Raw genomic sequence first — 12,487 nt, 5'->3', positions numbered from 1 at the left:
GATCTAGTGTATACGTAAGAGCTTTACACTGTCATAGAGTTTATTTTAGCACTTACATGATCTTATTGACGCCCCTGCAGGGATGTATTTTCAGGCAGGTCAGAGGTCAGAGGAGCTGCAGACTGACGTTAGAGTTGATTGGGTTTTAACAACCCTCCTGACCTAATCAAAATGATAATGCAGCAAAGCTAATTCTTACTCAAGCAACTCTATGAATGAATTAGTCAGAGAGTTAGCAGTGGGCTGCACTGAGCCTTATATGTTCAGCCACATATTTACATTTCGGTTTATCTGCACCATCTTCGTGGTGCTAGCTGTTAGCTGCTAGCAGTTCCTGGTTGTCCTCTGTACACAAATGTACAGAGGACAACCAGGAACCAGAATCAACTGGATTACTTTTGAAAATTCAGAAAAATATATTAGAAATGATATATATTTAATGGTTATGATACAAAATCTGAATAACTTGACATGTATAAATGCATAACTAAAGGATTTGGCAGCATCTCCACCAGACAGTTAATCTTACACAACCTGTGGCTCCTCATTCACATTTGTCTTCTCAGTGTTTCTAATCCTGTCGTGACCTGACTGGCCTGCACAGTTATGCATGCTAATGAATCAAGTCCACGTTAATTGATTGTAGTAAGCAGTTAATTCCAATAGTTCTCGTGCTTTAAGAAACATGATGAATCATAATGGTTTGTTGTGGTCTGAATTGTAATGAAAGTATTACGGCAAAGACTCGCATGCCCGCTGAAACGCCCTACAAGACATTTAAAACTTTTGCTAATGAAATGCAGTGCTGAATGAAAATAGGACTAGGAACTACAGAGATTGCAAAATAAGATGATAATGAGTTCATCTGGAGTGCATCAGTATATTATCTGTGGCATTCATTTACCCAAAAAATTCAAAATCGCGCATCAACTTTGATGTCAGCTCATCTGCTTTTATATAATATAAGCATGCTGCTATCATGCTGTGAGCCTAATTAATTGCATTTCATTTTCCTGTGTTTGTCAGCCCCGTCAGGAATTGTTCAGTGCAGAAGTCACGTAGTTTTGCACAACACTCTGTTCACCCCCCCCCCCAGGCAACTGACAGCAAGCTTTGTGTCTGCTTGCAAAAAAAGTGCACAGATAAAAATATATATCTTAAAGGACAAAGAGCATCTGTCTGTTCACACGTTTCAGATTCTTTACTGTTATAAAACAACAGATTTCTATTTTGATTGACTGCACTGTTATGAAAGGGTATTTTAAGGGTATTGCAGGTGACACAGATGACACAAAACATCTTGAATTGTAAATTTGCTTGAGGAAATAACATATGTGTTACCGCCAGACCTTGGTAACAACAAAAACACATTTTAGGTCCAGTTTAGCACTTTAAGCAGAGGTGATTTGACAGGCTTTTATGTCGTTGATTATTTATCTTATTTGTGCATATTAAAGGTGCTGTGATACGGATAAATTATTAATCACAGTGCAGTCTGAGGCATGTGTAAAAGCATAATCTCTTGGGCAAATTTAAATGTCTAAAACTATATTTTACGTGAGGAAAAAAGAAGACAAAGAAAACAAAAGCTAAGGAACAGACTGTCCAACTGGGAAAGTTGAACTCATCTCAAACATTGCAGAGGTGTTTTATCATTATCTAACTGCTTCCTTAGATGCCCATAAAATCATACACATACACATAAATATGATGCGTTCAAAGTCAGCACCACCCACTCACACACACAAGTGAATACATAAAGACCCTAATAATACGAACACACACTGACAAAGATAGAAAAACACAGGCAGATCCTTGCATACAAATGAAACAACACACAAAGGAATTGTGAGTTGATGAGTCAGCTAACTTTCACAACTCTGAACTGGCTGTACAGTACTGAGGCGCTCACTAGAGCAGACAGACACTGGAATGGACACCCACACACAATCACACTCCACTATCCAATAAACACACACCTACAGTACACATGCACACACCTAAGACTGAGAAAAGACTGTTCTTTACATTGTTGGCTATATGTTTTTATCACCATTGTTAATGTAAGCAGGCAAACAGTTAGAACTTTTCATATTCATCACAGTTCAACCTCCCCATTTTTGAGTCACTTTATGTGCAATGAGGGGTTCGACTAATGATCCTGCAACTCCCTCCAGACAGTCCTAGTTTTTCTCTCTCACTCTGGAATAAAATAAGAATAATAAGGAAGAAAAAAGGAAGAGTAACTACAAGACTTGCAGTATCGGCTGTAGCTCAAGGACACAAAACGACAGATCAAAGAAAAATGCAGAACTGTGGACTTTTAAATAGCTTGACCTAAGGGTACACATAGGTTCCACAATAGCACATAGGTCTTCCTCTTTGTGCAGAGATTCAAAAAGTTGCAAATTATCTTATCTCCATTTCTCCTCTGATCTTACCCTGAGAGCCACCTGCAAGGTTGAAATTATACAATACAAACAAATGTAACAAGGTTATTCTACAATTGAGTGTTTAAATCAACATTAGCATTAATTAAGAAGAGCCACCTTGAGCTCCATGTTCAGCCCTATATTTGTTTACATTTTGGCAAATTATCATCATTAAAACAATGCCGAATTAGCTATCAGGGGTTCTGGTTTGAAATGTATCCTTAGATGTTCAGATTACTATCGCACTGGATTACTTTGACATTAAAGGAAACTTTGAACCTGATGCTTTTTAGGCAAACCTTTGATTGATGAGAAGAATCTTTTTTTCTGTGATTTACGGACATTTGTTAGTGATGGGCATTGGAGAAAATGGCATCCTCAGAAAGTGTAAAGGAACAATAAAACCTAAATGTCTGTGTAGTCAGGTTTGACTGAGTTACGGCTCAATTTTGACATAAATTGTGGCAATCATGTCTCCATGTGCCGTGATGTCCACTACTGCAGCTTCAGCTGCTGACTGCGGTGTTAAAGGGGCTCAAAAGAGAAGCTAAGGTACAATAACTATTTCTTGTTTCTTGTTGACATGCACCCCTCTCTTTCACCTCACACCTTTAAGCCACGCCAATCCCTATGGATACCCTCTGTCCTACATCAATGACAATCAGCTTTTTCTTTACCTTGATCTTCAATGTCCAGATTCTTGATCATCCACTGTACAATATCAGAACCTGAAGTGAGAAAAAGCACATAAATATAAATCACTGACATATCTAATATATTCAAATGTGCTGAAACACCTTTTTGCATATAGATACAATTGAAAGGGAAAACAATGACACTCTTAACCCTACCCACCTCCCCTCATCATCACACTGCATACCAATTCCTCTCGCCTTGCACCACGTGGGTGGGTAATAGGCCATCCATTACCAAATTTTCTTTTCTGACACCCTCTCCAGGCTGTAGCCCATTAATATAAATGACCACAGAGGTACAATGGCACAATGAAGCATCCGTTGTGTACAGTAACAACACAATTTGTCTGACTCAGTCACAGCACAGACGTTGCAGTTGTAATTGTTTGATTTAATAAGTCATTGCATCACATTTCCATCTGTCACAAACAAAACTATGATGTAAAGAGGTCAGAGGAGAGGAGAGGAGAGGAGAGGAGAGATGCATATATGCATGTAAAAGTAAGCAACAGACAATAATAACAAGACACTGTACAAGTATCATTTTATTTTACAGATGCAGTCATCAAAAGCTATTTTGAGTAAAAGTCTAGAGATGACTTGTATAATTCGTTTGCCATTTTCCTAGAATGGACCTCAAACTTTTTTTTATATAAAGGATGTCATTTTACATTTCATCTCCTACATCTGAGAGTGCAACAGAATCATTTTCACATCCCAGAAAAACATAACAGCATCCTCTGCCCCCTGGGCATTTTCACACCCCGCCACCACATGTGACTTTAGCACTTTGGCTAAATATATATTTTCCGAGCTATTATTAATGCCTGTCATGCTGACAGGTGAAGGTGTATTGAGGAGACGAGAGCCACAGAAGGCAGAGAAAAGGTGTGAAATGGAGACATGAGGGAATTCATGCAGTGAGAAAGGCAGTCCCTGTGGCTGTCTGTCTGTCCATCAAGCAATCTTTCTTTCGGTCTGTGTTTTGTCTCATTTCTCTTTCACTGCATCCCCTTGCTTTTCGGTGCCCCCCACAACCAGATGAGATTTTCCATGGATTAACATCATTAATACAACCCCGTTTTCACACTATCAAAGTTGACCCACTTCCAAAGAGAGAGAGAGCTTAAATGAGACGTGTAAGGTAATCCTCTAACAAGGCTGTTCTCCCAGTTGATTAATATCATGCCCATAGATCGGCCCGTGTGTGTGTGTGTGTGTGTGTGTGTGTGTGTGTGTGTGTGTGTGTGAGAATAATATAAACAGAGTGATAACTGATAACATCAATAATTAATGATCCCAATTATGACAAATATTGGATTGCTGCTGGATACAGGATCCATCAACATGCAACATGGAGAGCTTAAAGGAGAACTAGGATCATAAGGGAAATAAGTATAATGTTAGAGTGCACTATCAATACAATCTAAATATGGCTGGATGTAAATGTTTACTGATGCTCTGCGTAACATTTGTATGAGCATCAATCAAACAGAATGAGAGAGACGCAGAGTTGTTTCTAAGCTATGGTTCTGTTAGCTTAAGTAATGAACGCACAAGGACACCTTACAGAAGACACACTACAATTAACCACACACACAAGAGAGACGCACTCATACTGTAAGTTCACACGTGTATACCTGCCCCTACAGGGCTTAACAGTTCATGTGCAGTTCATATTTCATGCATAAATATGTGGCTGACAAATACAAGCATATACAGTTTCAGCACCCCTGTGATAAGAATTTTTATAACATTTAAGATCATATATAAATCAGCATTCACCAGTAGAAGATGAAGAAAGACCAATATTTGCAGCAGTTATTATGAAAAAGGGGTCCCTTGATACATCAGCTCTGTCAGCAATATATTCATTTGAGAGCAAGTGCTGTTACTATAACGAGTGAATAAATTGCCAAGTGAACAAATCGATGTATTTTATTAAAATGGATAAGGGCCTGAGCGGTGCAGGAGAAAAAAACACTGCTGAACCTGGGTTGCTGTTGTGCTTACAGCTTGGCCAAGTGCTCCACAGAACATAAGTGGCAGCGCTCACAGAGGGGAAGCAACAGTGGGACTGTGTCCTTGTTGCAGCCTTTGTAAACTGCCACGGGAGCAGAGTTTCTGAGAAAAAGTCCTTATCCACTTGAAAACATTGCACATTAACATTACTTTTGCTTAACTGTTGTGCTATCTTGATTGAAAAAAAGCACACATTTGGACAAGAATATTTTGTATTTTTTTTAATTGTAATGATCTTTATAAACATGTGGAAGAAGTGTGAGTATAATCCTGCAAATGGGTAAAAGTATGTATTATGTGCAGGATAGATACAAAACTGAGCCACAATATTTGTTACAGACATAGTCAGTGTAGCTGTTGCATAATATCGGACAAAAAGACTCGGCAGAGATGGATCTGAGCTGACATTGCTTGGCCAGATGCAAAATTAATCAATATAGCCTGCTACTGTTTGTAAACAAAGCCAAACACACGAAAACACTGTGTGGTAGACTTGGCATTGAAAAGGAAACACAAAAAAAGAAGTAGCACGTCAGCTGCCCTTCATATGCCCAAAGCTTCCGTCGCTGTTTCACTCACATCACTAAAGCTAAAGTTCTCTATTTAAATCCGTGTCTGTGTTCATATGTCGGTGCTCGCTGCCAACCTTTTTTTTGAATCTGTGCCCCATATTAGCCACCCATGTCAAGAGAGTCTGAACACATCACTGGTTGTGACAAGCCAAGTGTGGTTAGCTGTGGTGGTGACCAGTGGTGGTCCTGGCGTCGTCAGAGCCCCGAGGCAAAATCATGCAAAAAGGAGGATTGTGCACACTTTGCAAGAACAAGCGCTCACAGGTAAATCTGAGAATTACATTAAGGGTTTAGAATATTCATTTATCAGTAAATGTTTATATATCCTTAAAATGAGGATTATGTATTGATCTGTAGCTGTAGAATAGATGATACATTGTAAACCTTAAGGAGACTGACTTTTAATTTGATACTGTAACACTGTAAGTTTATTTTACAGAATACTGTATGATGCACTGTTTATTTTTCAACTGCATAAAAATGACAGTGATGATGACCTCAGTCCACTTAGCTTTTGTATGAAGTGTTTATCTTAACTAACCTGTTGTGGAGTATCACTCCAGCATGGATTCTTATCTATTAGGTTGCACAGCTCTAAAAATCTAATATGATCCTCTTGACATGCTGGCACTGCTTGTGCAAAATGCAAAACGGACAACTCTCTAAATACTTTCAGTGTTTTGTTTGGCAAGAACAGAGTACCAGTGCGGTACTTAGTGGGTGGGAGCCAAGGAGAGGAGAGGAGAGGAGAGGAGAGGAGAGGAGAGGAGAGGAGAGGAGAGGAGAGGAGAGGAGAGGAGAGGAGGGAAGAGGAGAGGAGAAGAGAGGAGAGGAGAGGAGAGGAGAGGAGAGGAGAGGAGAGGAGAGGAGAGGAGAGGAGAGGAGAGGAGAGGAGAGGAGAGGAGAGGAGAGGAGAGGAGAGGAGAGAAAAACCTTACCTGAAAAAACACTGGGGATCTTGGTTAGAAAACTTTTCACTGTTCGGATGGGGATGCCATTCTTCTCCTCCTGCATGCGCGCTATTACTTCCTCCATCTGGACAACACAGAGACAGCGGGAGAGAAGAGGGGGAGGAGGGAGAGAGAGCGTGAGTACTTCTGATGAACTTGCCTCAGTCCACTAGTGGAGGCTTTGTGTGAGCAACAGGTAAACAGATACAAACAGGTTCCTGTGTGGTTCAGCCATGTCTCCAGGGGACAGAGATCGAGGCGAGGCAGTTGGTGACTAACAGTCACTGCTGTCAGATTTATGCCTCTCTTTTGACAAATCTGTCTGATCTACGTCTTTTGTCTCATAAAACCTCCAGTATGTTCCACTTATTAAATTCTGCAACAGCTATTGAATTGTGGAAGTCTAGCAATGAAGTTTCTTGTCATTATCCATCACAGCATATTTGTGTCCTGAAACACATCCAAACTTTGTAGAGCAGAACAGAAAAATTTATAATATCACATGACATTTCAGACACAATTCTTTTGTGCTCAGCATTGACTGAGTTTACAAATTTGAACCAAAAGCTGCACTGAGGAGTAGATACAGACAGGCACACATGCAAACACACAAACATTCGCGCACGTCACTGAGACAGAAATGTACTGGGGGTTGTCTCTAGGGCCTGGCAGGGCAACACAAGGCAGCCATGTTTCCAAGAACACACAGAAGGGAGCAAAGCGGAGAGTGGAGCATGGCCCCGTTATGTCAGCTGGATCAAATGCCAAGAGATCTCCCCAAACTCCCACCTCAGTGTAAAAATATACACATGGAAAATATGTACACAGAGTTCAATGACCTGGCAACACACTAATATGAACTACACAAACAGGAAGCATTAACAAACAAACCAAGTGTGTGGCTTTATATCCCTCAACCTGTAAAAGATTTTCTGTACTGAGAGGCATTCATTGTATTCAATTTCATGTTTTTTTTTTTCAGTTGTAGTGATTCTCTAGTCAAGGTTTATCTATTTTTTTAACAGAGAAATAGCACAGTCAGTTGATGATAGTTGTTACTGAGTAATCACTCTGAAAAGAGGCAGTCATGGGCATGAGGTCTCATGTTTAATTAAAGTGTGATTTTTTTTGCTGTACTTCAAAATGAAATGGTTGGGTAACAGTCTCATTAACCTCATTAAAGCCACTATATGCAGAATATGTGCTTGTCAGTGGTAGGATTACAGTAACACTGTGACATAAAGCACCACATGCTGCTACCCTACCTGGGGTGCTTAACTCGGTAAATCTTTAAATTAATCAATAAAATCTTAAAAATAATTCAGGTTTTCTGGCTGGCTGGCTCCAATATAGAGTATTTTCAACATGATGTAAAAATAGCATTCATTACTTTTTCCAGGTCATGAAAAATACCCTAACTCGACTGCCCTTATCCATAAAAAGAAAATCAAAAAGGTCTGACAAAATTACAGGTACTGATAATAGTGGGCACACTGTCACGATTTATTTTAAACACCCTGGAAGAAATAAGATGATCTTAAAATTCTCTCAGATTCATCAAGATGCAGGAAGTTCTGCGACCTCCATCAACATCCAGTACGAATGGTATGGTGAGAAATGATAAGAAAAAGCCGACATTTTCACCAGCAGAACATTTAGTTGGCTATCTTTTCATCTGCTTCTCGTTTCAAATTTAACAATCATGCCAACAAAATCTAAAATAAAGCTTGCTGTCTACTATCAAATATTATGATGAGTATTTATTATTCAGCAGCAGTATTAGGGTAATTGTAGTAGTTTGGTTTAACAAAGTGCTCAGTCTATCTGGCTAGACAGCTGTATTGTCTTGTATATTAATTAAAATGTATCCTTTTTATCTGATTACAGCTTACATATAACCAATTGTATCTTAGTTTGTGGTGTCTGTATGCTGTGACTGTAAGTGTGCGCTGTTCTGAGGTTTGATGTTGTTCTCACAGGCCTCTGACTTCATGGATCATCCCCCTCAATTTAGTTTTCCTCTCCACCTTCATATGACACGCAGACAAGTTATCAGCAGAGCTCATCTGGGAAAAGGGTAACGCAATTTCAATGCAATTCTGTTTCAGGCAAATGAATATTTTGCGTGGATGAAAATGAATATCTGTGGCCATATTGGCGAGCGGGGAATGGCTGTGATTATAAAAAAGTTGGGTCTGATATGTTAATCTGTGCCTATTTGGGCTTGGCAGTTCATGAGCTGGTACTGCAGCATTGTGTTATAATGAAAGCTTGTAGCTAGTCAAAAACCCTCTAGCTAAAAATCATCCCAGTTCGTGATTGGAGTCTAATTGACAATGATGGAGCACAGGCAAATACTGTAACCAAAGAGCTGCTGGGGGAGAACTGAACTGAGAGAAAGGGGGAAATAAAAAGAAAAAAAGCCCTGAATTTAAACCAAAAGCATGCACTTTCAGTTTATTTCAGTGTGTTCTGTTAACCGCTCCCTCCCTTCGACGTATGGCATGAAGCAGGTCAGTGATCTGTCTCTACTGTTTCCTTGGTGGTTCACCCATGTGAATCAGGTGGCTTACAATATGGAGATTTACAATTTTTGCAATATGGAAGTTAACAGTATTAAGCAGTGAAGATTTTAGTAGGTGCTCCTCAACCAACACCAACCAAGAGAGAGAGAAAATAAAGATAAAGATGTGTGTTTAGTTCCAGTGAGAAGCTCGGCCTTGCTAAAAATCAAACCAGAAACCATTTCCGTATTAATATATCATTATATAATTCAGTCTTGCAAAGCTGTTGCCTTTAAAACTGATGCACAGAAAAACAAAAATTACCAGTATTCATGTGGCCTCCTTTTATGTGTTGCATGCATGATTCCTTTTGTTGTTTAAAAACACATTTCTCTTAATTAATCCTGTGTTCATCTCACCCCCGTTGAATAAGTGTGTCTTATAACACCAGCCCTCTCTCTGTATTTATGTCTCACTGTCTTTCTCTGAGAGTTAGCTGGCACTGCGAGACACAGAGCAAACAGGGACAACAGCAACAGTGATCAATACTTCACACACTCTGTCCTATCTCTGCAAACCCTCACCGCCTACACATGGTAAAATGCCACCAGCGTGAATATTCAGGATCTAAAGCTCTTGAAGTCGGGATGCTCTCTGGCTTCACGTTGTGAGGAAGAGAGGAAAGTCGTCTACCCACAAGAGAGAGAGAGAGAGAGAGAGAGAGAGAGCGCAAGAGTCTGTCTTCCTCCCTCTCTCCTTCCCCCACCCATCCACCCACCCAGAGCTGTCTGACTGCGTCTCTGCAGCCTCTTAACAGATAAGAGTGAGTGTTTTGGCTGCACAGTGTGAATCATTGAATAATGATGGCACAGGACTCAGTACATATGAAGTGACTAACAAAAGCTCCGGATATAAGCACATACTGAGCTTCAGCACATGGCTCCGCGCACTTCAAAGACTATCACTGAGGGCACTCAGGGTGCAATCAGAATGTTCTGAAGCACCATTCGGAGCAAAAAAAAAAACCATTTTCAAACTGGGTTTGTAAATCAATGCTGGCCTCTTAGATTTCTTTTTAGCCGTTGCTAAGTGCACCATGGGTCTATCATTTGATGGGCTGTTTCTAAGAAAAGCAAGACAATAAAAGGATCAGTTATTAGAAAGGTTCTCTCTTCAGCACATCAGGAAAGTGGGAGGTTTTTAGAAGGAAATGTCAGCAATTTTACTGTACGTCATAAGATAGCTAGACTTTTATTAGTTAGCCTAGCAAGAAAGAAAGGGGTCAGTAATTCAAACCTTGTATCACGTATGATGTTTCCCAATCTGTGTCTCGCAAATAGAATCTATATAAAAAAGGGGGAAAAAAGAAAAATGATTTGGCCTAGATATTTCCAAACTGTTCGTGGACACTTTTGGTTACTCTGCTCTGTGTGTATTTATGGGCTGAGACAATAGACACCTTTAACTGCTAGAAGAAATGTGTCTGGAAATTGCTTCATACTACTATGCTATGACCTTGATATTTGAAGTGAGCTATGTTTGGTGCTGCACAAAATACAGGGCATGCATGAAATAGTTTCTTGCCTTCACAAATAATGCTATTCATGAGTCATGTTGATGTAGATTTAAGTGATGGAAAGAAATCTGCAGTACTTGATGAGCTGACATGTATTTTTAAAACAGCGATAATTAGGTCATCTTTACCTTCATACTTGAATCCATTAGACAGGGAGAGACAGGGAGACATGAGCGTATATTACACAATAAAGGACCCATCGAGATAGATTTAATGAACAAAATGTATTGCATAAGCATGTACCCGTTAAGTTCACATACTGTAAATGTGAGCTTATCCTCAATTACAATTTCTACAAGAAAACTACATTGGGTCTTTCTTAGAACACTCTATCAAACGCAGCTTGTCATGTCATTCACTTGGAAAGTCATCTGTCTGTGCAGATGTAAAACCTGTGCCGCTGCTGAGGAAATTAAAAGCTCTCCTTCTCTTCCTCTTCTCCTCCCCCCCTCTCGCTTCTTGGTCTCATTGCCTTAGCTGGGATGGGTGAATGTTCCTGCATCAGATTTACAGGGAGGATGGTAATACCTTGACAGTGCTATCTGAGGACAAGTGTGTCTACATGAGCAGAAGAGATATTCCTCCCAACTCTGCATCACATAAATATGCACTCACACATCACAGAGGAACGCATGGTTCCACACACGCACGCGCACACACACACACACGCACACAGCAAAGACATTGTCAGCGTTAAATGACACAGAAAACACACAGCGATTATCAGTCACATTGCAAGCAGAGCATATGCAGTCTGACAGAATGCAGAGATGCACACACACACATAGACAAAGACAGACACACACGCTCACATTATAAAAGCTTATGATCCCAGAAGGTGGGGATTATTATATTTTAAAAAGCACAACATCAAAATAGGTGACTACCAGCTCAAGTCTGGCTGCCTAAGGCGGTGAAGGAGCAGCCTGAATAGAACCTGCGGCTATATTGCGTGACAGCTCGACTAGATAAAACGGTCTTTTCAGTTGCTTGATCTCATTTCCTTCTGAACTGCAGTCCATGGCGCCATGAATGAGGCAAAACCTGTGGCGAAGGCTGAGAGATAGTATTTTATAAATTTATTTGCCCTTAAAAACCAGCAGTGGTTTATGAAAGATACAAAACACGCCACCACAATTCAAGGTCAATAACTTTTAATAGGATCAATATTGTGACAACAAAACCACTTAAAGGCCTACACTAGAGTTGCATTAACGCACAGTGAGGTGATATGTTACCACAAATGAATCACACATCTCTCCTAGACAGGCTGGTGCATTTGCATATGGAGCAAATCCAAAAACACAATGTTCTTCATGCTTTACTTTAGGGGATAAGAGCAGGACACGATACAGACAAAGCATAATGTTAATCATTTCTCAAAAATTTCCAGTTTGATGGCTACATTGGCTTATTTACTTTATTTACTTTAATAGACATGACTCCCTGCCTGTCTAGCCATTACCTTCTGTATCTGTATGCAATAGCGACATATTCAAGTGACGCTGTTCCTCTCCAGTGGTGACCTAGATTTAGGGGAGGAGGAGAAATCTCAGCACTTGATGAACCCAAACACCTTTTTTCAAACAGCCTTAATTAGATTATCACTTCTTATATAAGCTCTAAATCTCCAAAGTGTTTATCTCCTCCTGAAGAACTTTCTTTCTCTGCTCACCGAGTGACAATAAATATACACAAGTGAATGATAAATGCACTTTTCCTAGCTGCCCTGGCCA

At 40.0% G+C, this 12,487-nt stretch overlaps 1 protein-coding gene across 1 annotated transcript in view; it reads right to left on the bottom strand.

Annotated features, from left to right (window-relative positions):
* rgs7a (regulator of G protein signaling 7a) overlaps nucleotides 1-12,487 on the bottom strand; it is a 46,524-nt gene that overhangs the window by 13,782 nt on the left and 20,255 nt on the right. Inside the window, exons 2-3 of the mRNA XM_070840664.1 lie at nucleotides 6,660-6,756; nucleotides 3,110-3,160 (exon numbers count right to left, since the gene is read on the bottom strand). Coding sequence (XP_070696765.1) covers nucleotides 3,110-3,160; nucleotides 6,660-6,756 — 148 coding nt within the window. The remainder of the gene's footprint in view (nucleotides 1-3,109; nucleotides 3,161-6,659; nucleotides 6,757-12,487) is intronic.

This window comes from Pempheris klunzingeri, chromosome 12 (genome assembly GCF_042242105.1).
Source record: "Pempheris klunzingeri isolate RE-2024b chromosome 12, fPemKlu1.hap1, whole genome shotgun sequence".
Lineage (NCBI taxonomy): Eukaryota > Metazoa > Chordata > Actinopteri > Acropomatiformes > Pempheridae > Pempheris > Pempheris klunzingeri.
Note: the sequence above shows the minus strand (reverse complement) of the source record. Positions and strands in the feature narration are given on the sequence as shown.